The sequence below is a fragment of the Squalius cephalus genome (assembly GCF_949319135.1).
Source record: "Squalius cephalus genome assembly, chromosome: 1".
Taxonomy (NCBI): Eukaryota; Metazoa; Chordata; class Actinopteri; order Cypriniformes; family Leuciscidae; genus Squalius; species Squalius cephalus.
The window spans coordinates 29,097,559-29,124,865 of record NC_137122.1 but is presented as its reverse complement, the minus strand read 5'-3'; the positions used below and the strand labels follow the sequence as shown (position 1 = coordinate 29,124,865).

At 36.6% G+C, this 27,307-nt stretch overlaps 2 protein-coding genes across 2 annotated transcripts; one reads left to right on the top strand and one right to left on the bottom strand.

Annotated features, from left to right (window-relative positions):
* Window positions 1–59: 59 nt before the first annotated feature.
* On the bottom strand, window positions 60–22,665 carry atp13a1 (ATPase 13A1). Its single transcript, XM_079886997.1, has 25 exons — window positions 22,182–22,665; window positions 21,902–21,991; window positions 20,705–20,968; window positions 18,459–18,614; window positions 17,019–17,088; window positions 14,989–15,095; window positions 14,786–14,915; window positions 13,828–13,883; window positions 13,514–13,640; window positions 12,277–12,414; window positions 12,075–12,195; window positions 11,699–11,856; window positions 11,312–11,487; window positions 10,092–10,202; window positions 9,898–10,023; window positions 8,735–8,843; window positions 8,464–8,657; window positions 8,259–8,355; window positions 6,727–6,911; window positions 6,495–6,609; window positions 6,039–6,235; window positions 5,813–5,955; window positions 4,263–4,374; window positions 3,212–3,355; window positions 60–1,497 (listed from the first exon to the last, which is right to left on the bottom strand). The coding sequence occupies exons 1-25, from the start codon at window positions 22,500–22,502 to the stop codon at window positions 1,387–1,389; spliced, it is 3,558 nt and encodes a 1,185-aa protein (XP_079743123.1). The 5' UTR covers window positions 22,503–22,665; the 3' UTR covers window positions 60–1,386.
* Window positions 22,666–23,379: 714 nt separating this feature from the next.
* Window positions 23,380–25,379, top strand: chchd5 (coiled-coil-helix-coiled-coil-helix domain containing 5). The gene is made up of 4 exons (XM_079864785.1): window positions 23,380–23,492; window positions 23,796–23,936; window positions 24,741–24,892; window positions 25,014–25,379. Coding segments are annotated over exons 1-4 (321 nt in total). The 5' UTR covers window positions 23,380–23,490; the 3' UTR covers window positions 25,040–25,379.
* Window positions 25,380–27,307: the final 1,928 nt, after the last annotated feature.

The following is a 27,307-nucleotide window of genomic DNA, read 5'->3' as shown; positions in this document are numbered from 1 at the left end:
TTTGCCATGACTATTTTTTTTTATTTTTTTTTTAAATGTTATAATTTTCTTTCTTTTTTAAATTTTTACTTTATGATTATTTTTGAGTTATTGCATAGAAAATACATTTAAAATAAAACAGTGTGATCTTTAAACTTGCCGGTCAAAATGTTCTGAAAGTAAAGGCCCTCCTTTCATTGATAATTTTTTGAAAAAAAAAATACAAAAAAAAAATATCTCAGACCCTTCTTTCACACCATTCCTGTTGCAGTGAATTGTTGATATGGGAAAGACATCATACCATGTTGTGCATTCATATCATTTCATCATTTACAATGAAACATGTGCTTTATGTGCTTTAAAGGGGTGATGAACTGAGAAATAAAATTTTCCTTGAGCTTTTGACATATAAGAGGTCATCATACTATAAGAATATCCTGTAAGTTTCAGAACTGAAAACGTCCTTGTTAGTCCAATAAAAGCTTTTATTGACACCAGGCACAGCGAACGACTATCTATGACGTCAAAGGGTATCAAACACCGCCTCCGCAGAAGAAGATCAACGCCATCTTCTTCAACACTGCCTGTTTAGCCCCGCTCACCGATTCGCGCATTACATGAAACTCATTATAATATGCAAAACTGTTATCCAATCATAGCAGTGGGCGTTTACTTCCAAGTCTTCAATGCGGCACGCCCATAAAAACCGAGCGTTAATAGCCTATTACTTTATTAATTTTGATGTTTTTGAATGTAAAAACCAAGCAAACGTCATAAGTTGAATTCAGACAACAATATATAAAAATTAAAAAAGCCAGTTCATGACCCCTTTAAAACTTCAAGTGAAATGGCTCATTTCGCTTTCCTGAAATTATTAGTTTGTCTCATATAATATCATATATTGCTGTTAAAACAAAGCAGTTCAAAACTAGCTTGGTTTCACATTCAAATTTGCAAAAAGTCTTTACGAGAAAGAGTCGTGCAAATAAACAACACAACAAGAGTTTTTTTGGTCATTTATAAGTCTTTCTGAGGTTTGTCTTTTTACAAAATGATGAAAACAAAACAAAAAAAGAGAAACACTTCTTCAGTACGCCCCTGTCATAGCTTCACCCGCACTGAAACACACTCTCACTCTCAACACAATACTGTAGTTTTCTTGGCCTTCAGAGCGGAGGGGGTGGATAAAGATGTCAGTAGAAAGAAAACGAAGCTAAAGTATTAAGACAGAGCAAAGACAGGGACAGGGAGGAAAAGGAAACACTGGGGTGTGTTACAGTATTGAGTTTCACGCCCGTCCTTTCGCATCTCGCAGAGTTTGCCGCCAGTCCCGTGTTCCTGTAAAGCCCGTTCACAGTCTGGTCACGAGGGGCAGCAGCTGCTTTGGTGACTGTTGGCAATAACAGTTCATTTAGGCAACCTCAGGGTTCCTTTGCCCAGCAGAAACTGCAGAACTCTGTCCACCAGCAGGGCGGCGGCAAAATCCACAACCAGGACCTGGGCTATTATTAACTTGAACTGCAAAGAGAAAAGGAATACATATTCATTGTAAATAGCTATACATGTACACCACTGATAAGAGGTCGAATACCAATTTGCATACTATATACAGTGTTTCTGCAGGTTTTATAAATGTAGATAGTTTAGGTTTTTTAAATAAAGAAAGAACATTTAAGGAATACATGGAACTTTTAAGGAACACAACATGTCAAAGTGTTCTCTAAATGTAAATCTCTAGGGAGAAACACATTAATAACACTAAATAAACACTTTTACTGTTGTAAAAATACAACTTTCAACAGATCTTAATTACTTTTTATTCGTTTTGCACAAAAAAAGAAAAAAAAGAAAAAACAAAGAGAGAGAAATAGCTTAAGGCTTGAATAGCTCTGTTCCCAAACACTAGAACATGGAAATAACTTTTACTGAACCATCTGATCACACTACAAAGTGCTGTGCTTCTTCAGTATTTCTCTTTTTTTTTTTCAGTGCAAATGTCTAAAGATTCTTAAATCAAGAGACGTTTACTGGAGAAGCAAAATCATCATAAGATAAGAAGTCTTGTTTTCTGTGAAATTGATCAAAATGAAGTGTTATATATCTGCCAATGGACTCAGAAAAAGCTACTTAGTTCAAAAACCCATTGATAAATACTGTTTTTTGATTTAAGTGAAAACAAGACTTCATATATTCTATTTGCATCTCAAATACATGTATCCTGATTTAAGAATGTTTAGATATCTGTATTATAAAAAAGACAAAAATACTGAGGAAGATATAATTTTTTTGCTGTGCATGCAACATGTAATACAATGAGTTCATGAATTTAAGACTTTCTACTCTGATTGAAGACCTTGTTAAGGGTGAATTAAGGCTTTAAGACCCTTTGAAGACCCGCAGAAACCCTGTATATAGCATGCCATGCAAGAACTGGATTAGTATATCTCGAATCATATGTTGAAAAGTCAAAAGTACCCAGGTTGGAAAACTATTTCATGTGGGTTTTTAAAGAATACATTCATTAGGCCTGTTGTGATTATTGATTAATCATCTGGTCATGGTTATTCGATGTAAATCGCAATTATTTATGATTCCACAATAAAATCACACTATGCACTCTTGTAAAATGGATATTAATTATATAACTATACACTTTTAAAGCATCAAATTAAATCATATAAGTCGATTTTATTATAATTTCTTATTATATAACATACCATTCCAAGTCAAATAAAATAACGTATTTAGGCCCGTTCACACCAAGAACGATAACTTTGTTTATTATAAGCGCACGCAGAGTTTTGTCCTCGAGCTCATTACAGCAGGATGGATTCTGATTGGCTGTCAATGTTTTTATCGTTCATCAGCTGGAAAAAAAAAACTTTCTGAAAGTGATTCCAACAAGTTCCTACACTATGTGCGTTCTCGTTATAGTTGTGTTGTGGACTCTGCTATTCTTTTATATTTAGAACTATATCTTAAATGTTATCGTTATCTCATCACTCTTGGTGTGAACAGGCCTTTATGTTTCCACTGTAAGTCCATGTACGAAACAGAATGAAATTGTTATTCGCAATTATTTGTATGCCAATTAATTGTCAGCACAAAATTCATAATCATGAACATTTATGCAAACATTTTGGATGGAAAGATGAAATTACAACAGTGTCCAAAGTGTAGAGATGTAGAGACAATACTAGATTGTGAATAGTGTGGTGTACTGAATTCATACCTCAGTCGGGATATCCACTAAGGCAAACTGCTCGTTGAATTCCGGTGAAGATCCCGTCAGCAGCCCTACTATAGCGAGCCCTGATATAGCGATGCTCCACAGCAACGGCCGGTTCTCAGTCAGAGACTCCATGAACGGATGACCCTGAACAAGACAAGTTTCTTCAATCAGAGCAGTTAAAATAGACATTTTTAAAAGAGTAGTTCACCCAAAAATGAACATTTGTTATTCACTGAACATCTTCCGACTCATCCGCGCTTGCAGTGTAGTTATTGTTGACTACATTGTAATAAAAATGATTTTCATTCATTGAAATAAAGCTGAAGTAAAATAAAATGTAAATACTAGATGAAAAACTTCCAACTTAAAATGGATTTTATTTCAGTTAGTTTGAAATAAAATAAAATATAAAATATAAAAATATATACTATAATAGTACAGTAGTCAACATTTGAAGTGGATCATAAAAGTTAATCAAAGTTGTGCTAAGACAAGAACGGGTATTGTTCAAAATTCATGTATAACTTTGATGAAAGGTTTTGATCCACTTCAAATGTTGACTACTGTATTTAAATTATAATAAAATAACACTGTCTTGCACATTAAATCACTGCACCTCAGGAAACGTCGCAGCCGGTTTGATTTCAATGACATTTGGCATGTTTTGTGATTAATTGCAATGCATTTGTTGGTAACACTTCATTTTTGTGGTCTTGTTACACGTTACATGTAGTTACTGTAGTAATAACTATAAATGATCCATAATTACATGCAACTAACCCTGAACCAAACCTTAATCTAACCCTAACCCTATAGTAAGTATATATAACTAATTAATATTACTTAGTACTTAAATGTATACCACGGACACCTTAAAAATAAAGTGTAACTCATTTGTCAAATCATTTCATGACAAAATGTCAGAGTGAACTATTCCTTTAAATCAAATAGAAAGGTGAAGAGCATGTTACAAAAGCTTTGAAAGTAAAAAGTAATCATTTCACAATGTTCGATACTCGTATTAAATATATCATCACATTATTAAAAGTACCTTATAATTAATGGCAAATGTGGCCATTTGCATGGCCATGGACATGATGTACACAGTACTGTTAATGAGACTGGGCTCAAACTCTTTGTACAGGTCCACAAACCGCTCTGCCCTGCAAGAGAGAAAAAAAAAAAGATAAGAGAGGGAGAGAGGTGAAACATGAAGTCAGATTGCAAATGTTATGAAAATCAAACACAAATGTGAACAATAACGTCGCAAAGACTGAACACTGAGAGCGATATGAAGGTGACTTACACTGAAGTCATTTACTTTTAAAGAGAGTTGATGCTTTCTGATGACAAAAGTGACAATGGTCATAGGCCAGCGTGTGGGTCAGTAAGATAAAAAAAAATATTATATATATATATATTTTTTTTTTTTAAACCAACAGTAAAGACATTTCAAATAAATGCTGTCCTTGGCCTTTCTATTCAATCAAAGAATCCTGAAAAAAATTATCATGGTTTTTCACAAAAATATTAAGCAGCACATTTTTCAACATTGCTAATAAGGAATTTTCATTGAGCATCGTAATGATGATGTAAATTCAGCTTTACATCACAGGAATAAATTACATTTTAAAATATATTTAAATAGAAAACTTCTTTTAAATGGTAATAATATTTCACAATTTTACAGGTTTTTTTTGGCCAATTGCATTAGCTTTGGTGCACATTCATGGTGCGACTTTTCAAAAACATTACCAAAAAAATTCATTAAAAATCTTACAGACCCCAAACTTTTGAAAGGTTGTGTACGCACAATACACATCATGGGCAGTCATGGCCTAGTGGTTAGGGAGTTGGACTGGTAACCCAAAGGTTGCTGGTTCGATTCCAGAACTGGTGGGAAATGACTGAGGTGCCCTTGAGCAAGGCACCTAACCCCTAATCGCTCCCCGGGCGCCACACAAAAGGCTGCCCGCTGCTCTGGGTGTGTATCCACGTTTGCAGTGTGTGTGTGTTAACTACTCACTACTCTGCTCCTAATGTGTGTGCATTAACTTGGATGGGTTAAATGCAGAGGTCAAATTCCAAGTATGGGTTACCATACTTGGCCGTCACGTGTCACTTTCACTTCACTTTCACTTCACTTCACTTCACATTATTATGTATATAGATTGCATTATGTAAAAGCATAGAAATGAATCAAGATTACTAAATGCTTTATTATTATATTTTCTCCAAAACTGAAGTTTACTTTAGTCTTTACATATACAACTTCGTACTTCAGTAAATGGTAATAAGATATTTCTGTAACACTTGTTACATGTAGTTTCTAGATACTATAGGAATTACTATAAATTGTGCATAATAACATGCAACTAACCCCAAAAAACACCCTAACCCTATAGTAAGTACATTTAGTTCATTATTATTACTACTATTAGTACTTAAATGTATAATTACACAGAAATATTGGTTACTCTTTATTTTAAGGTGTCTGTGTTTCAAAGACTCCCAGTTACAAACTAATTGGCAGAATTTTCACTATTTTTGGCTTTTTTTTTCACATTATTTTTCATGTGGCGACAAGTGTCCCATTCATACCTGGGTGGGCTTCTGCTCTGTGCGCCCTTGTACAGGTACACCAGACTGCAGAAGTGAACGGCAAACTGCAGCAGCACTGTGAGGACAGTGTACAGGTTGAAGATGTTAGGTAAAGGCCGCTCTTTGGACAGGGTCTTCAAAGGCTGAGACGAACAGATATCGCATACAGTCAGTGAAACGCAGTTCATCAAACGACAAGCAGCTTTACCAGACATTACCATCTCACCTTTGACCTCGAGATGAACAGAAAGCAGCCGGCCAGCAGAAGGCCCTGAAGGGTCGCCTGGAAGTCGCTGAATTTGACCCCCTCCAGGTAGAGCACAGACTGACTGTAGGCCAGAACCAGAGCGTTCAGCGCCAGGATCTTAAACATCTGCAGGGTGGTCACCAGAGTACAGCGACCCTGTTTAATCACGTGACAGACTGAAAACAGGCGGGACAAAGTTAGGCAAACCGTAAGTAGGTCTAATAATCCGGATAAAATTTTAAAACGGCGTATTCGTTTCAATACAATGCGCTTTCGTCCACACTAGCGTTTTTCAAAAGTTTTTCGTCCACACTTAAAAAAGTTCTCACGCTATTTTTATTTGCAAAATATCCCACCACTTATTGGTGTGTATCCGGATTAATGTAGACACCCTAAAATGAAAGCATGAACTGATCGAAGACATGTTCAACTTACTGCACTGTATGGAGGAGAGTTTAGAGGTGAATGGAGCAGCGATGGAGGCGTCGCCCAGTTTAACCACCTGAATCTGATCTTCTTCTAACTCTCGCAGTACCTGACTGATCCTCTCCTGTGACACAAGGCAATTATGCAATATAGGGTTACATATATGGAGGAAATAGATCAAGCTTCATAAACGTTGAAGTTCAAAACATGATCGCATGATTTTTTTTAATTAAAAACCCACCTTTTGTGCAGCTAGCTGCTCCTCTCTCTGGGCCATCATTCTCTGCCTGGCTGCACGGGAGCTGAGTTTGACCCCTGAACTCGGGACTGGGGGTCCAGGTCTGGAGTCTACAGAGAACTCTTTGTCTTTGCTTCTCTTCTTTTTCTCAGGCATGCGCTCTGGGGCGTTAGCTAACAAGGCCACACCTGGTAAACACAAAGGACGTGTTACGATATGGGTACATATACTGATTATAGTATGTTCCGGATTCAGTACAAAACTATCTGTGACATGCTGTCGAGTCACACTGAAATGGTCACTTAGTTTGTAAAAAGAGCACAGTTAATGTACTCATGCTTGTGTAAAGAGCAGTGGTTCTCAAGTAGGGGGCCGGGGTCCACCAGGGGGCCTCACAAACTTTTATAGGGGCCTCAAGATTACTTCAAAATGATTTCAAATAAGCTATAAAATAAGCTAAAAAAAAGATTACTATTTTTTAAATTCACCCCCTCAAAAAATTTTTTTTGTCTTTGAATAACCAGGGTTCCCACTTTCTTGGAAAACCGAGATATATGAGGTAGTCTAATTGTAACAATTTTAAGGACCTGAATAAGTATAGTATATAAGGTTTTATAATTTTAGAAAACCTAAAAAGCACCATGGCTGTTTTGGTAACGCTTCACTAATGTTAAAAGATGGAACCTTATGTAAACTACATTAGTAAATATAAACTAACAATGAAAAATGCTTTAAAGATTTAATTTATTAATGTTAATTTCAACATTCCAACACTTCAATAAAATCAAAAGTTGTGTTTATTATTATTTAATGGACCTGAACTAACATGCTCATTGTTTTATTTTACCAAGTGAAAAATTCTTAGTAAGAAAGACTTGAAAAAAAAAACATTTTTTTTTAAATTCTAAAAAAAAAAAAAATCACAAAATTTTCATCTTCACATTTTCATCAGAACATTCATCTCTTTAAAATGTCTGGAATCTTGAAATGTAATAATTAATTGTAATCATAATTATTTTAGTTACTTAATGTAATCTATGGACAATTTTATCAAAAATATTGGGGGTGGGGGGTGTCAAAGTTATCATTTAACATAAAAAGAAACTCTGCTCTGGAGCAATATCGCAAATAAAAATGAATTGTAAATGCGTCTCTTCAGGGTTATACAAATAACTAGATTTTTAAAAGAATTGGCTTTAGTACAGTAACAAAAAAGCCAATTAGTTAATTTTGGAAAGAAAATGTCTTTATAATATCACACACAGTATTTTCCTCGCACAGTATAAATAGTTTTTTGTCTATGAAAATAAATTGCTGCCCTGTCTAATTTAGGTAACTTTTCAACTCAAATAAAACATGTTTGTAGGTGAACTAATGTAGGTGTTGATTCACAACAAAATATGACCTTGTGACGAGCTAAATTGACCATCTATGAATCATTCATCTTGAATGACCCAGAAAATACTTTTTTACTGTTATATTTGTAAATTACACATGGAGAATGTCTGATGACACAAGTATGTTTAATGACTCACCAATGTGGGCATGTTTGAGTGCACCAACATCATTTGTGCCATCTCCACACATCAGCGTAACGAAACCCAGTCCCTTTAGACTAGTTATGACAAACTCCTGCACAGACAGGAAAATCAACACCGTTAACTATGATGAGCAGACAAAACCATACGTTTTGATGAATACCGAGTGTGATGATTCCACTATCAAACGTGGAAAGCTGACCTTCTGTTTGGGGCTGACACGAGCAAACACTCGCACATGAGGAAGCAGGGCGTGGAGTAAACGGGGTTCATAGGTCAACCTGGTCAGCCCCTCTCCTGTCACGCAGAGGTCGTACCGACTGATCAAATCTGAGACCGAGGAAGGAGGTAGAGGGAGGCGCACGCTGTCGTCTATGGACACCCACTGCCATTCATCTGCATAAAAACGTAATGAACAGATGTAATGGATTGTAAACATGTTCCTCCAGCTCTCTGTCAGAGGCGTCACACACCTTGATCGGGGCCGGGCTGCAGTACGAGCGTGTGCTCTTTCTGGATGAAATGCAGCTCTCTGGCCACATGACACGCAGTTAGAGGGTTGTCACCTGTGATCATCACGACCTGTGGACGGAGAATGTGACGTTATAAAATGAACCAGGCAGCCAAAGGAAGAGGACTTTAAATGGCAATGATTGGAAAACTATTCCTTGATAGATTTAAAAAAAAGGAACTGTAATAAAATTCAGAATCTAAATGCAAAAAAACTACACTGTTACAATAATCAAAATTAAAAATCAAAATTAAGACTGAAATCCGGCCTCGAAGACTGTGATCAGATTCAGAAAAAAGGGGAAAATTGATTTCAAATCACTTAAAATGTAGTAAAATAAAACAAAAACAAAAAAACGATCCTTCAGAATTCATTCTAATATGCCGATTTGGTGCTCAAGAAACATTTCTTATTATTAATGTTAAAACAATATTGTGAACACAATTTAACGGATTCCTTGATGAACAGAAAGGTCAAAAGGAAAGCATTTGTATTTCATGTAATTTGTCCTTGCTGAATAAAAGTATCAGTTTTTCAAAAACAAGATTTTACTAAAATATTACTGACCCCAAACATTTGAACGGTGGTGTATACATAAATAAAATCACAAGAATTAAGTAATATTTATAACATTGGAAGTATGTTTTCAAAATTTCATACAATCTCTATTCTGTTTCCCCCCCCCCCCCCCCCCCCCAGATAAATAATCATTACTTTATCGGCAAGCTTTATGTGTGCCTTTTTGCTCTCAATTTATATATTAAAGGCTCAATATTATGGTTTGGTATTTCCCTGTATCCTAGAACAATGTTACATTACATGTTACATATACCTTCCTTTCTCAGTCGTGAAACTCAAACCATTTTCCGATCTGTATAAATGTAAGTAATTAAATGAATATCATAAACATGCGATTAGTAGACCGTTAGCTTAAATGAACGACTACTATTAGACTAGAAAAGTTGGAGGCAGACCTATAAATTAGTGATCCTTTCAAACTCCAACAAAAAAACCCACCGGTTCATGCCTTTTTTATTATTTCTAACAGCGTCACTAATATGGAGGTAACATGTCATTGTCAGCTGTTAGCAAACACATGTTAACATATGGAGTTGATCCACTCACATGGTGTGAGGCCTCTTGTATCTCTCGGATCACTGCTTTGCTGTCGGTCTTGAGTGGACAGGACACGACCATGAACCCTGCGAAGCGCAGGTCACACTCCAGCACCTCACGGCTCAGCTCTCTCACCTGCACACAAAGAGAGGGATTACAAGAGCGTTCAGCGTTTCATTCAGGGGTCAGTGGTGAATACATACCTGCTGATGGCTCAGGTGGCCCATCTCTTTGTATCCCAGAGCGAGAACTCTCGCTCCCTCCCGTGACATCTCTCTGTGCACCTCGTCATAGCTGGCTGGACACTCACAGAACTGAACAAACAACAATCTCTTAATAAACTATTTATGACCAACAATCTACAGTGAATGCACAAAATCAGTCAAAACGGCAGCAATGAATAACATTCATTTTATATTAGGTGTGATGTAACCCTCACTATAAGCAACAATCAGTCGATCAGAACATTTGTGGAGCAGGATTTTGGACCAATGAGATTTCCATTCAAGGTTGGGTTACATAAAGCAATCCTCTTAAGCCACTCTGTCCACTAAAACACCATCATGAGCTGCAAACGATCGCAGTGCCGCGCTTCTCTCTGAATCTCGCAGCGCATATACACTGAACAAAATTATAAACGCAACACTTTTGTTTTTGCCCCCATATTTCATGAGCTGAACTCAAAGTTCTAAGACTTTTTCTATGTACACAAAAGGCCTATTTCTCTCAAATATTGTTCACAAATCTGTCTAAATCTGTGTTAGTGAGCACTTCTCCTTTGCCGAGATAATCCATCCACTTCACAGGTGTGGCACATCAAGATGCTGATTAGACAGCAGGATTATTGCACAGGTGTGCCTTAGGCTGGCCACAATAAAAGGCCACTCTAAAATGTGCAGTTTTCTCACACAATGCCACAGATGTCGCAAGTTTTAAGGGAGCATGCAATTGGCATGCTGACAGCAGGAATGTCCACCAGAGCTGTTGCCCGTGAATTGAATGTTCATTTCGCTACCATAAGCCGTCTCCAAAAGCGTTTCAGAGAATTTGGCAGTATTGCCAAATATTCTCTCAATATTTGAATGAAATAGGCCTTTTGTGTACATAGAAAAAGTCTTAGATCTTTGAGTTTAGCTCATGAAAAATGGGGGCAAAAACAAAAGTGTTGCATTTATAATTTTGTTCAGTGTATTTCAATTGTATATTTTATATTTAAAAAAAGCTTGATGGTTTAACATTTAAAAAACTAAATTAAAACACAAATATTGGTATATTTTGGGCGGCACACAGTCCAAAGACATGCAGGTTAGGTGGACATGCCAAATTGGCCGGAGGTGTGAATGCAAAGCCATGTAATAAGGGGGGTTGGGAAAAGACCTGGAAACCTACCCCGGAAAAAACATTGAGCAAAAGAGATGCTCACCATGTCCTTCAGGGTCTCAGGTGCACCTTTAACAGTTGAGATATAGCAGAGCTCAGTGGAGCCCATTCGCTCAAATGACGCCAGCACTGACATCCTCTTCAGAGCACTAGCGAAATGAAACCTCTGGTGGATCTTCAGCCCTGGAGTCTTTATGCTGCGCGGAAACACCTTCTCATCTAAACAAAGGGACAGAAAGCATGCAATACATTGAGAATTTATGTGTACTAGGTTAACCGAACATTATTCAAAATGGCAATTTTGACGGATAAAGATTTTCAATATTTTTCTAACAAAAGAACATGATGGAAAATGGATAAAATTACACATAATGATCATTTGTAGTGTAGTCGCTGAGCTCGGATGAACGGATCTGTGTTTAAATCGGACCTTTAGTGAGCGTCCAGTCCGCTGCGGTCAGCATGGCCTTCTCCAGCGGATCCCCCACCAGCTGTCCATCATCTAGCGTGACCAGCGAATGACACGTAGCCACCACCCGATGAGTGTCCACGGGAATCTCTGACACAGGCATCACTTGCTTCCCATCTCTAAGGAAAGGAGGAACAGAAATAGACAATGGAATATTTTCACATTTCCAGGGTTCTCAGAAGTGGAAGTCGTGATAGGCCACATACACACTAAATTCAGTTGTCAGTTCACCTTTTAATGCTTAATATTGTTCTGTACACACACAGTTCTGTAATTTACTAGATTGAAAACAGCATTCTACAACCTAAAAGCTCAGAGCCCAGACTGCAGGCTTTACCTGAGCCCTGCGACGCCACGAACTACCAGGCTGTCGCTTGTCAGGGTGCCAGTCTTGTCAAAACAGCAAATCTCCACTTTCCCAGCAAAGGGGATCCTGAAAGGTTCTGTGCAAAACACATCTGTAAGAGAAGAATATTAGAGGGTACGTCTGAGAAGGGAGAGAATAGTGCGATTAAGTCATGAGGATCATGTTCACTCACAGAGTTTGGCCAGCGCTATGAGAGATGTGTTAACAGCCAGTGAGAGCTCTATGGGTAATTCAGGAGGCACTACTGACGTGAGGATCAGAGTACACTCCAGAAACAGCTTATACTTGTTTCTGCTCGGGTCCTTCGTCCCTGAAAGACACAGAGAGTGAAGTATGAGACATTATATCTAACTCTCCACCAGGATCACAGATAAAACACTAAAACAATGATGTGATATGCGAGCAATTTTATAGCACTTTTATGCAATTAAGATACACACTACCATTTTGGGGTCAGTAAGATTTTAAGAAATTAACTATTTTATTTAACAAGGATGCATTAAACTGATCAAAAGTGACAGTGAAGACTTTTCTAATGTTACAAAATATTTATATTTAAAATAAATGCTATTCTTTTTATTCATCAAAGTGTCTTGATTTTTTTTTTTTATCTTGGTTTACAGAAAAATATAACTTTTTTAACTGATAATAATGAGAAGAAATGTTTCTTGAGCATCAAATCATCATATTGGAATGATTTCTGAAGGATAATGTGACACTGAAGACTGGAGTATTGCTGATAATTCAGCTTTGATCACAGGAATAAATTATTTTTTCAAATATATACAAATAGAAAAGAGTTATGTTAAATTGTCATAATATTTCACAATATTACTGTTGTTACTGTAGATTTCATTAAATAAATGTAGCCTGAGTTAACATAATAAGACTTCTTTAAAAAAAAACATTTAAAAAAAATCTTACCAACTCTAAATTTTCAATGGTACTGAAATTCCAAAATTGAAACAAATTTTAGAAATGGAAGGAAAAAAAAAATGCGTGGAATGTACAAATATCCCACAAGGGCTTGTAAAGAGTACAAAATACTTTTAAATTAGCAAAAAACATAGATCAGGTGGGTTTTTTAAGGGCAGTTCACACAGTTCTTGAGTTAAAAGACAACCAAGACACAGCACACAACTGAACTAAACAGAGATTCCAGGCTTTAATAAGTTGAAATATTTAACTTATCTTAAAAGTAATTAAGCAGTTATTAAAGGAGAGACATTCTCGGTGACATTTTGGAGCAGGTTTTAGTGTCTAAAAGTATTAATCCTCTTCAAAATAAAATAAAAACCTCTCCTAAAAATAAATAAATAAAGACTAATCAACCAGTTGATTTTTGGACAACTAGTCAACTATCCTGCCCATCCCAGTGAAAGGAGATTTTACAGATGAATGTGACTCACCCTCGACCCAAACATACACAGCTGCTGCAATGGCAAAAACCAACAAGAAAAGGATAAAGATAAAGGTCTCCAGGTTGTTGGCCGTTACCCTCTTCACGCCAAACAGAATCGTTCTCAATAATTTGCCCTAAAAAACAACAAAGGTCCAGACATTTTTAAGACACAAGATTAAAGGAGAGGGTTTGTGTGGTTGCGACTCATTTTTCCAACCCCATCCCTCATTCTTCTCTTAATTGTTTCCTGTTAATATTCCACAGTCCTCCACATAAATAGTGGCAAAATGTCCAAACAAATGACTTGATCAAGCGCCTCACCTGAGAAGTGTAGAATCCCGTCCGCAAAACATAAGCAACACAGCCATTGTCTACAGCTGTGAAAAGACAGAAAAAAAGGGAGTATAATTACATTTACCAATTTTAAACTGTGATATTAATCATATTTAACCACTTAAAACTATTAAAACCACCATGAAATCAAAATTAACAATTCTTGTTTTCGTTATAAATTATTTATCCGTGCAAATAAATTTTTTTTTAATTCATATGCCCTCTTAATCTTCAATCAAAATAACTTTTCCTCTCTCTTGCAGCTCATCTCTTCTCTTCCCTGATAATGTGTTTAGGTAAGGCTTGAGGGCGGGATCAACCTGTCATTCACATGACATCACAGCAACAGGAAACAACAACCATCCAACAATCCAATCAAGTCCCGTCCGACATTTTTTTCTTGTTCAAGAGAGTCAGAGTCAAACACCGCCTTGCTTTAGTAGGAAATACTTCCTAGCAAACTTTTAGTCATAATGGTGTCGACTTGTATTGATCCCGGGTGCAAGAACTCAAAGAGTACAAGTCTAGCGGGAGTAAGTTACTTTCGGTTTCCAGTGAAGGATCAAGTGCGTTATAGGCAGTGACTAAAGGCTGAAAATAATCGTTAATACGGAGAGAATGCCGGGACGGAAAATCTGAAAAACCTCTGTGTTTGTGGTCAACTTCGGACTGTATGACCACGAACACGGTGTTTTAGGCCAATCGAATGGGGAAAAACTGAAAGAAACTGCCGTTCTGTCAGTTCCACCCGAAGCAAAACGCCCTCGCCACCGACTGTCCGTGGACAGGGATACAAGAAAACAGAGGTAACACGAAGAACGAGTAAACGTTGTTCATTTACATATACTACCAACACAATACAGAGCAGATTGAAAATCATTGACTTTACACTTTAATAAATCTTTAATAAATCTAAGGTTTATTAGGCATTAGAGTGAGTACTAACGTTTCAGTCCAGCACTGGTTCGGAGAGGCGGGCTGTGCTGAACCACTTTGGTGCCACCTGAGATGATATGAAGTCGAGAGTCTGCCTGCAGGTCCAGGATCCTGTCAGGGTCCAGATCCTCCACAGGCTCCTACAGACACAACATGGCCAGTTACAGACAGCAGATTTAGCTGAGGTTTGCCGCTGATTCTGAGCAGACGCACCTTCATCTGAGGCACAGACTCTCCTGTGAGCATGGCCTCATCCACAATGCAGCGGCCTCGCAGTAGCAGCACGTCACAGGGAACCAGGTTATCCTGAGGAGACCGTCCTGTGACGACACGACAAATCCATGTTCGTTAACATGCTAGTGAATGTTAGATTAGCATTTGGATTTTCACTGGATGTATGAAGTCAGTACTAGAAACATGTGACAACCAGAAGCCAAATCATTTTTAACAGTATAAACTAAAGTCTGTAAGATTTATTTATGGTTTTGAAAGAAGTCTCTTATGCTCATCAAGGCTGCATTTATTCATATTGTGAAATATTACAATAAAAAATAAAGTTTACTATTTGAGTATATATTAAAATGTAATTTATTCCTGTGAAGCAAAGCTGCATTTTCAGCATCATTACTCCAGTCTTCAGTGTCACATGATCCTTCAGAAATAATTCTAATATGATGAAGAAACATTTCTTATAATTATCAATGTTGAAAACAGTTGTGCTGCTTAATATTTTAGTGGAAATTATGATATGTGTTTTTCAGGATTCTTAGATGAATAGAAAAACAGCACAAAAAAAAAAAACCATCTTTATTGTCTTTTGATCAGTTTGATGCATCCTTGCTGAATAAAAGTATTCATTTCTTTCAAAAAACAAACAAACCCCAAACTTTTGAATAGCAGTGTATATACAAACTTCTTTAAAGTATGAGTAATAGTATAAAAAAATAAGTGTACAAATATCTTTGGAGCTTCCGAATGCCGTTATAGACACAGGGTTTTTCCAGCATTGAAAATATTTGGCCTGCCACATAATGAATCTTTTTCTTAATGAATCCAGCCAAAAATTTGATCATTAAATATTTAATTTGACGACACCTGCTGATAGCTGGCTGCTTTAAAGGGATAGTTCACCCAAAATGAAAATTCTGACTTACTCAGCCTAAAGTTGTTTCAAACCTGTATGAGTTTCTTCATCAAAATATCTTTTGTGTTTAGCAGAAGAATGTAGGTAACCAGACAGTTGATGGACATTCAGGTTTTTCAGGAAGAAACTCGTACAGGTTTGGAACAACTTAAGGGTTAGTAAATGATGTCAGAATTTTCATTTTGGGTGAACTATCCCTTTAAAATGCTTTCTATTTACTATGTGTTTTTGCAGCGTTGAGGCCATTACAGACATATCTGACCGCGAGAACGCAAATCAGGTGTGTTTAAGTTAGTCCGTATCTGCCCAGGCAGTTTTTGTTCAGCGCGAGTTCTGCACGCTCGCAAATCCTTTCATTATAACCAACAAAGTGTAAACACAATGTCAATAAGAGATTCATTACACAGCTTCATTGACTATAACATGAGTTTTCGCAAAACTGCAGCTTTGTGTACCTGAAATTGACAGCTTGAGTGTTTCTGTATATATACATTTTTCATGCTGCTAACTACACATTGCAAAGTTTCTGGACTGACGATCGTATTTAAATGCGCGACTGAATCCGATTGACAGTGAGTGATAACCATAGCAATGGACAGAACAAAACAATGTATGTCATGTGATCTGTGCATTACGTCTTGGAGTGTAAATTCAAAATAATAGACCTGACACCTTTTATGTAATGTATTACTTTTCATTTTATCACTAACTTTTCAAATCAGTCACTTAGTGACTTTTTACAGATACATTTACAGATTTTTAAATAGAATTTTGTTTTAAGCACTTTGTTTTATGATCGGTCCTGACAGTGATTGTCATTTATTTCATGAATAAATAGGACAATTAATTTGACAACCTTTCTCTTGGCATTTATTTTGGATGTATTGTCAGTACTGGGCTTACAGTTCACATGGGTAGAGTACTTTATACTGTGTGTGTGAATGTGTGTGTTCGTCCGCCACCACCAAAGCCCATTTTTGACCCAGGAAAAACCCTGAGACAGATTAATGAATGAATGAGGCATTTATATAGCGCTTTACAATGTACTACTGTACATCCAAAGCGCTTTACAGTCAAATCAGGAATACATAAAACTCACCAACTGAGACAATGTCTCCAGGGACTAGTTCATCACTGGATACAGGCCTCCATTTTCTGTTTCGATAGACCTGTTACAAGTGGAAAAAGCTCAAATTATACATATTACTCTTATTCTAAATCTCGGTTTATTAATTAAGCAATAAGGCAAGAGATTACTTTCATAAAATAGTTACCATTGAAGGAGGTGGATTGGAATCCACTGCTGCTTCAATGTATATGTAATGAGTGATTATAATCAAGGTATTAATCAACGTTTTTCCTTTCAAAATATCAAATAAGTTGAATGACTTCTCTGGAGATTTTACTTTGTTATAGAAGTTACCATTGTGATTACTGAAATGTTCTTTTCATGTATTCTTTAATGTCTGTATTTGATATCTGACAGTACTTGCTTATTTAGCCTGACTTTCAGAAATGAAATAGGGACTTGTTTTGTGTTTTGGTCTTCAACGTGTTAAAACATATAGGGGTCATTGAAGCCAATAGTTTAAGGGACCATTTCTTTGTTAAAGCCTTACTTTCCAGCTAGATTAAAGTGTAGATCTCCTTTAGAGAAAGAACATATTATCTTGATGTTTTGAGATGACTCTCCTGTTTATAGTTAGAGCCTGGCCAAATCTGGCCAAACCTTGGAAAAGCTGTGTGTCGGTGTGTGTGTGTTAGTCTTTTTGGTTACAGGTTAAGGAACCACTGGCATTACTGGAGATTGACTGAGTTGTTGTTCGGGACAGGCTGGCGGCCAGCAACCCAAATCTGGGAACTGGAAGGTCACGACGTGCCTAACTTCAGGGTCCGAATGTCAGCTGCATAATCGATGGAGATATGCTTCAGATCTATCTGTATATGTGTGGAAAATTACTATGTTTATCAATTTCTTAGCCAATCAGAATCATTCAGCCTGTAAGCAATGACGTAGCTTAGACCTTGGTGTAGGGTATAACTGCTGTGATCTTCGTAACTGTAAGCGGGGCGGCCTACGAACTCCTGTGTGAGTCTTGAAGCTGAACTTCTGCTGATGAAACTGCAAACTATCTTCAGCAAAACTTTCTTCAATTTATTATAATTCTGACTCCGGGTCTACTTTCAAACATCTGGTCCTCGGGTCCTGAAACCGTTAACCCCTAACACTATGCAATGCATTTATACAATAGTTACTACATAAAACATTATTTTACTAAGCATATTCTTTGAGCACCATACTGTCAATAAAATATTATAGACCCTGGCAAGCATACAATAACAGAATGTTTTATAAATATGGCATGTGCATGTTACTATATTGTGGATGATATCACAAATGGAATGCTGCATTGACCAATCAGAAGGCAGAACCAGCACTGTGTGCTTTATAAAGAACATTCCGATAAGAGTTAGTAGACAAACATGGGCATTACACAACAGATGATCAAAAACTGGAGCTGGAAGCCGTCGCAGTTACCTGAATCATGTAAGGTTTGTTCCCCATTCTGCGGATTTCTGACATGTTCCTCATCTGCTGCTGCACCAGAGACGCTTCAAACGCCACAAGCATGAAGAGCGTAAAGACACTGTAGTACCAGTACTCATCCAAACACCACAGACCCACACAAAACACCTGCAGGAGAACAAAGCCATGAGTAGTAACATCATATGTAATATGGATTACGTAATTAGCTTCCAAAAATGAAGTACTTGTAATTGGATTAGATTGCATTTTAAAGTAACCAGACTACAGTTACATTTTTATTGATTACATATTCACACAATGTTATTAAATGATACATAATTTATTAATTATCTTCAATTCTTCTTTTTTAATTCTTTCATTTTCCTTTCTAAAAAAAGCCTATCATATATATATATATATATATATATATATATATATATATATATATATATATATATATATATATATATATATATATATATATATATATTTATACACACACACACATCAGTCTTCAAGATTTGTGAAACTGCACCCACCAGCCACAAGTCAAGTGGCTGTAATTACATGAAGGAGAGGCAACAGCACTTGACCACTGAATTTACACTTTTAAAGAGTGTTTTCTCATCATTGCATATCTAATCAACTCCTGATAAATATTTAATAATTATTTGAATTCTCAGTGAGTCATCTCTGTATTCTCTGTAGTACCATGTATTATTGCCCTTGTAAGGTTTTTGTCTTTCAAAATTAGGTCAAAAGTAATCAAAAAGTAGTCAGAATACATTACCTAAAATGTAATTTAATTTACCTAAAATATAATACCTAAAAGGTAATAGACAACATTACATGTACAATTTTCTCCATGTAATTTGCAATCTGTAACCGCCTACAATTTGTGAGTAATCTACCCAGCAGCACTGCATATTAGGGCTGAACGATATTCTGTTTTAACATCGACATCGCGATGTGCGAATGACCGATAGTCACATCGCCGGAACATGCGATGTGACGGGTAACGTTATAGCACCCATAGTGTAAGAGAACGGTAGCACACAGTAAAACACGAGTTTGTTGTATGGCTTTTTGCTGGGGTGACATACGCGTTCCGTGTGCCTGCACAGTGATTGGTTCGCTGTGCCGCGCTCACCGCTCACAGCCAACATTCACTGGCAATCCTATAGCTAAAAATGCGCGACGAAGAGGATCCGCCGCAAAAAAAGTCAAAATCAGCTATTTGGGACTAGCCTATTTCGTCTACAAAAAGGAGGATGTTGACCAAAAAGAGGTAGGCTACTTTGCTGGAGTGTTATAAAGTTGTGGATGGTTGTCTTTTTTTAAAAAGTCGTTTCATGTTCGCATTTATGAGGAAAAAACAATGTTACATGACATTACGGACGCGTCACGCGACCGTTATGAAAGCGGCACTAAAAGACTGCTTTAAAACTTTCACAGAGACCTCAAACAGAAAGCACAAAGCCTTTCTTTAAAACGAATTTCGTTTTGTATTAATTGTATCTTAATTTTAATCAGTATTTCATTATCCAATTTCCTGGATTTAATAAATAGCTTAAAAATTAAATATAGCAGCCAGCGCCTGAACTGGAGATTAAGCTATCATCCATGAACCGAAACTCAGCATAAAAGGTAGCCTACTCGCCTCACACACCTAAAAATAACAATAATAATAAAAAAATATAAATATAACTATTATCTACAGAAGAACCATTAAAAAAAAAAAAAAATTAATCTGAATGAAAAGTGCATTTCTCCCGATCACTGCTGCGAAGATCGCGAGTCAGTATTGTCAACTTCATCTTTACAGAAAACACTTGTTTATTAATAAACAAATAAAATGTCTCATTGTAATATTTTACATATTATTAATCATTACTTTTGCTGGTTCTAGGTGCCATTTACATGAACGCGTCACTGAATCAGCACAGAAAACATAATTTTTCGGGTCCTAGAACCCGAAGAACGTTAGGTCCTGTGTAGAACGTTCACCGAATTCTGAGAGAAATATGTTTCTGGAATAAAATATTAAGTGGCCTTTTTGTCACTTGTAATGAAGCTTGCTTATTAGTGAAATTATTAATAACATGGAATGGTAATTATTGACTTTAGCCTGGATTGATGGCTCGCAATATCGCGATATATATCGTTGGGAAAAAAATATCGCAATGTAATTTTTTTTCCAATATCGTGCAGCCCTACTGCATATCAGTAATATAAAGCCACATGCGCCGCAGACGTACCTGGAAGACAAAGAAGGGTGCTGTGGCTCTCTCCTTGAAGAGCTCCAGGAAGTCCGGCACCATCATCTCTGCACGGTTGGTGCCGTAGAGCTTCTCTGCAGCCCGTAGCTGAGCCTCTTCCTGGTAGCCTCTCCAGTCCTGGAAATGACTCATGGGAAAGTTGATCGGAAACCCCACCTGCAGAAAGCGCTTCTTCTCCTTGCTGTCGTACACGTAACGGATCTTCTGGAACTCAAAGGACAGGCTTTCCACTCCATCCTCATCCTGCACAAAAACAAAAAACACTTCATATACATTTTTTTTCATCTAACCTACATTTGGGGTTTCAACACCTTTTGACCAATGAATTATCATGATTTGTCCAGGTGTTCATGATTTACAGATAAGAACTTCTGAAAATCTAAATACTGGAAAATCATATATAATTAAGATTTAATTTATTTCCAAATACAAAGCATTTGTACAGGTGAAACTCGAAAAATGAGAATATCGTGCAAAAGTTTGTGCATTTCAATAATTCAAATTAAAAGGTGAAACTAATATATTTAGTATATATAACTATATACATATGCATGATTATACTTTTCAGAGGGCCGACATTTCTGTATTTAAAATTCTTTTTTTTATTGATTTCATGTAATATTCTAATTTTCTGAGATTTTGAATTTGGGGTTTTCATAAGCAGTAAGCCATAATCATCAAAATTGTAACTTTTGCACAATATTCAAATTTTCCGAGTTTCACTTGTATAATACTCTGTATAAAATACGGAGCAGTTTTTAGGGTACAATCAACTCAACCATGATGAAATATTCATCGATAATGTCTAAATATAGGCTTATATCCAAATGCAAAACCTAATAAAAGTAAGAATTTTTGTCAGAAAACTATCTTATAAGCAGCTAGGGAATACGTTGTGTTCATTTAGGACTATACAGGCATCTACTGGTTATGGAATTATATGATTTTCTTCACTTCTCCCATCAGATGGCACAAATATGCCTTCTATGCAATGTTATTTATGAAAAACATTTGTGCTATTTTTAAACTGTAAACTGTATTAATTGAAAGTTACATCAAATATTACAAAATATACTACATTCATTCATTTAATTGAAATGGTTACGCTTATTGTCTTGGGTCTATTTTGAGGATAACAAATGTGACTCCTAAACACCACAGGAACAAATCTCTCACCTTATCCCTCAGAAGAGGCACTAATTCAGCTGAACCATTGTTGGGTGTTGGTATAACTTTTGCAAATGTGGCTTTGGCTGGATCAGACTCCTGTTTGAAATATAATAGCATAATTACAGTCAGTTTACTGTGCATTATTATGAGATACTCCAACATATGTTTGGATTTTTGACTTAGTCAACCCAGTGAACCCACCCCCCCAAAAAAGGTTACCCAAATGTGTTAGTCTTTCAAAACAATGCTTATATTGCACATATGTGTTTTATGTGTCATTTATCACCTTTGAGCAAGTGAGCCAGCAGTGCGCGTGCACGGACCAGTAGCCAGAGAGCACTGTCAGGACGTGCGCGATCCCGAGAGCGGCGAGCGCCAGCAGGCCGGCTTCAGCGTACTCGGAAGCCCCGTAAACCCCAAACCACGTATATAAGCAGAGTGGGTAGAAGAGGAGGAACGGGAACACCGTACCGTGCAGGACGCGTGATCTGCGGCTGTGGAGAGACACTGATCTCACCAGCTCATCGCTCGGTGCGCGCGTCCGCGTCCCCCCCGGCCCATCAACGCCGTCTGCGGCCATATTTCCCTCTTTTTTAGCCTCATCCATTCTAGAGTGTGCCTTCCCCCGTCGACCCTCCTACTCTCCACCTCCTCCTTGCAGGCGCTGATGGTAAAAAGTCAGCTTCGCACCGGCCTGTTGTCTGGCCACTCTGCAGATTTCTGAAAAATATCAGACACATACGACAGTTTCCGCGTACGCAAGCACGTACGCCGGTGACGCAACATCCGGTAAATAATCTTTGCGTGGAGATTTTTCGAGTTGACAGAAAATGTTATCAGGAGATTTCAAATGGAAAACAACACGATAGTAGTAGAAAAAGCATATATTACACGATAATTGATTTTTATTAAGGACGTTCCATGCACATAAATAAAATAGTCTAACTCCAATCTATTTTTTATTTCATTTTATAGATGACTTTAAACAAACTGTAACGTTTAATGATATTAAATGCAAATATTATATAAAAAATTATATATTAATAGATAGGTGGCGTCCTCTCCCATTTTATATTTGAAACAAATACATTTCTTAAATTTTGGCTACTTGTAGCTACTAAAATAGAACAACCAGGGGTTTTGACATCACAACAAGTGATGAAGACCCCTCTGATGATGGCACATAATCTGCTTTCCTCTTGTATGAATGAGAATATGATTATTATTATTTTTTATTGTTTTTCTTGGGAACTTCAGTATATCAAATGCAAATATTAATTTAAATCGAATTATTTTCCTGAAATGTAACTCCAGTAAAGAAAAGGCATGACGATGAACAGTAAAGTAAGCATGCGATGAAATGTAAATAAAAATGAATGTTCTTTTAAAGAAGTGTGTAGCGCAAAGCCACGCCCATATTTTCACGCTACCAGGGAAACGACCAATAAGATCACGGTAAGTGTAAACATTGACCAATCGAATTGCTCCGGCGGGAGCGCGCCGCGGACGTTCCCTTTGCACGTGTGCGTGTCTCTGCGTGATGTGCCGTCGAGAGTAACCTTCAGGAAACCGAGTGAAAATCAAAGGTGTTCAACATGTAAGTAGTGCTGATAGACAGCTGTGTGTTAAATGCTTGTTTTATATTACATTTGTCATGCTTGTGCTGTAATACGATGACATCAGCATCCTGATAGCAAACCAAGCTATGTTTAAACTTCATTATCTAAAATGAACGGTGCATTGTATGAACTAGAATGTTTAATTTGTAATAACAACATTCTCTAAAACTTTATTTGACAGTCTGTCGTTGAACGCATTAGTCGGTCACCTCCTACAGTGTTGATCATTTATTGTAATTTGCATTTAGGCTAATAAAACATATTTAACTGCATAATGACAGGGAGGCAGCAATGGCCATCACAACCAAATACTGCCAGAAGGAGCTGGAGGAATATGGGGGCTGTGTTGTGTCTCATCCAGCATCATGGCAAGAGAAGTGTCTAGACCTGAAGCTGAAGGTGGCACAGTGCACTTCATCACAGTATGTCCAAATGTCATGCTGGCAGACAAATGCATTTCCATTTCTTTGCTGTGCAAAGCTACTTATTCTTATTTATATCACAAAATGATGTAAATGTGTTTCTTCAACTTCAAACACGTTTCTTCTGTCCCAGGGGTTGAGTTGTATCAAAACGAAAAGATTTGTGTTATACGTAGGTCACATTAAAACTGCCTTCATAAAATATATCATTTAATTTAACTACCCCACAGTTATGCCATCACACAGAATAAAATATGAAGATGAAATACGAGACATCTTATTTAAACTAATTATGATTAGCTTATTAAAACATCAAGCTAATCCTAATTACTTGGGAACAGAATATTTTATATTTTCATTTTCCATTAAACTGTATTTTGTCTTTTTTTTCCTCCAAAAATTCCTGTTATTTAATTATACATACATATGAAATATTAAGAAGACAACGGAGTCTGCCATTGTATCTAAAAATATGTTTAAATTTGTACTTTCGCCACCACCTAATACTATTAAACATAATGCATTGTTTGAGATGTGATACTGGTAGAAATGTTCATGACATAAGTAAAACTGAATAAATTAAAATGATTTCCCCTGAGCTGTACAGTATATCCACTGCAACACACACACACACACAAAATATCCATTGTTTGTAGACAAATTAAATACCTAATGAGAGTTTACTTTTCCCTAAAACTGATGAAACAATAATGATGTGTTTAAGACTGTTTATTTACCCGGATTCAAATACAAAGGGCTTTATTTATGATGTTTTCCCCCACTTTTTCTTGCATCTCCATGCAGTCCTGTGATAAGGAAGATCCGAACAGACTGTGCGGGTGAGTTTTCTGCGTTCGAGAGCTGTCTGCGAGAGAACCAGAGCTCTGCCGAAGCGTGTCAACCTAACCTCACCCGTTTCCTTGTCTGTGTTGAGACCGTCGACCTTTCAGGAATAGGTAAGCAGTGAAGTATGTGTGTTTATATAAAGCTAAAATCTGACATGCAGCTTGAATTTATTACAGAGATTACAATGCATTTAAATATATATATATATATAAAAACTTTTTTTTCCAACAGCAAATGCTGCGCCTCAGCCCACATAGATGTTTCCGCCATTGTTCTGTCTAATGAGGACAGTAGCACAGGTGTATTATACTCAATAATACTGGGAAGAAATGGATTATGGAAATATTATATTTGAAGAACTGCAACAGACACACAAGAACAAGAACAGACCTAAATCTTTTGCACTGAAAAGATGCAAGAAAAGAACCCCCCCCCCACACACACACACACACCACACACCACACACTGTGTAATGTGATATTAGATTTTTTTGTTTTGTTGTTTTTGTAACTTTTCACACTATTTATGAGAGAAATCATTTTTAAAAGGTTTCCATGATATTAAAACATGAAGTTGCAATAAAAAAAAATGCATTTCAGTTTTTTTCTCTACAGCTCTCTGCTCTTTTGAAGATTGTGTCCTACCAACAAACCATTTTGGTTCACTGTTAAATCCTTAAATCCAAAAAAACAACATTTTTTCATACACCAATATAAAAAGATATTAAATTATATTTTTTAAGAAGAAAAAAAATGAACCTCTATTCAAATCAGAATTCTAATTAGGAGACTTAGTGAGGAAAATATTAAATTCTGTAATTATTTTTAGATGAACAATGAACATGCTGTTTTCTTTTTAACATATGCGAGTATTTACATGTCTTAATATCTTTTTATAAGTCTTATAAAGTCTTTTATAAATTTAGCTTAACCTGTCACTGAAACATGGATTCATTTGAGATCTATATTAACATTCTTTACTGCAATGGAAACATAATTATTATGATAATATATGTTTAACTTCAGTTAAAGGGTCTATATGTAGAATTCAGAAACCCTTGTTATTAGCGACACCGGTGGTCGTTAAGTGAACTGCAGCCAGCAACTTATTGCTCATGCTCAAACTGTTATAATAGTTTGATTATAAAGTATAGGCTATTTGAGATAAATCTGGCTATGTGAGACTATAGTTTGAATTAATCCATTTTGTTTGCATGACACATTGACATTACAGCACAGAATGGCTCTTTCGGCATTATCTTGACTTGAACTTTGTACAGTGCTTTGATGTGTCAGGAAGAGAAGCTCACCGGGATCGCGCATAACCGTAACAGTCCTTCACATAAAAATCATTGTACAGGCTTTTATAGACAACCTAGGAAGTTGGGGAAGGTCTCTTTTTTTAAAAGTTTTGTTACAAGCTGTTTACACAAACTGTGGCAATTAAAATGCAATCAATACATGAAAATGCTAAATGATAAAATTAATTTATGCCGTTATGTCAACTATAAATGGTATTTCTTGTTCTCTGTTAGTCATCGTTTGAATGTTTTTCCCCTTACCTTGGCGTCACAGTATAATATTAAACCAAAGAATGCAGACATGTAATATCTCCCCCTCACATGCCCACCGGTTCCCTGCGTCCAGGAACAAAAGACTGTAGGGAGGCATTAGATTAGGATTGCTTTGACCGCTGGTTAAACGGGAGGGAGGACACAGGGTTCTGAGCCTTTGACCACCGAGTTGAACAGATCTTTCATTCGGTCCATTATCAAAAGCGGAAAGAAATGTAACTGTTTTACCAGAATCACATACTTCTCAGAGTGCACGAGCCATAAATCACACAGCCGAGCGTCAATGTTTGAAATGACGAGTTATATTGAAAAACCAGAGAACACTGTTCACAGAAACACGTTCACTGAAAGTCATCACACTAAAAGAAACAGAAAGACGCACCATTCATCTCCCCATCAACAGCTGTCATCACCGCAGTCCTTTGGAGAAATATTATAACACTCTAAATAAAACAGTCCAGTATCACAAAATGGTTCATGAATATGTGAGCAGTCAGCTGCACACTTGATTTACAAGAAAGTCATGTCCAGTGTACTAGAAACTACATTCCAGTCAGGATTTTCATAAGCAGATTGAGTTACTGTACATTCTTCAATATAAATAATACATTTCACATAATCATCATGCTGCAACATAAATATTCCAATGCTATTGTTGCCAATAAAAATAGTCAACAAGAACATAATGAGTAAAAAGAGGTGAAGTAAATAACTACACGAATAACAATAGTGCTAATTACAACAACAGTCATATGACCAACACATTTAGTATATTACAATAAAGCACAATTAGCAACACTTTGCCAAATGTACACGTCCTGTAACATTTAGGGGGTCTTCTTAATACTTTGTGCTATTTTTTCCTGTCAGTACCAAAGAGTTAGATGTCATATTTATGATCAACCCTGTAACTGTAGGCTAACTAACCCTGTAATAGCAATAACCCTGATTA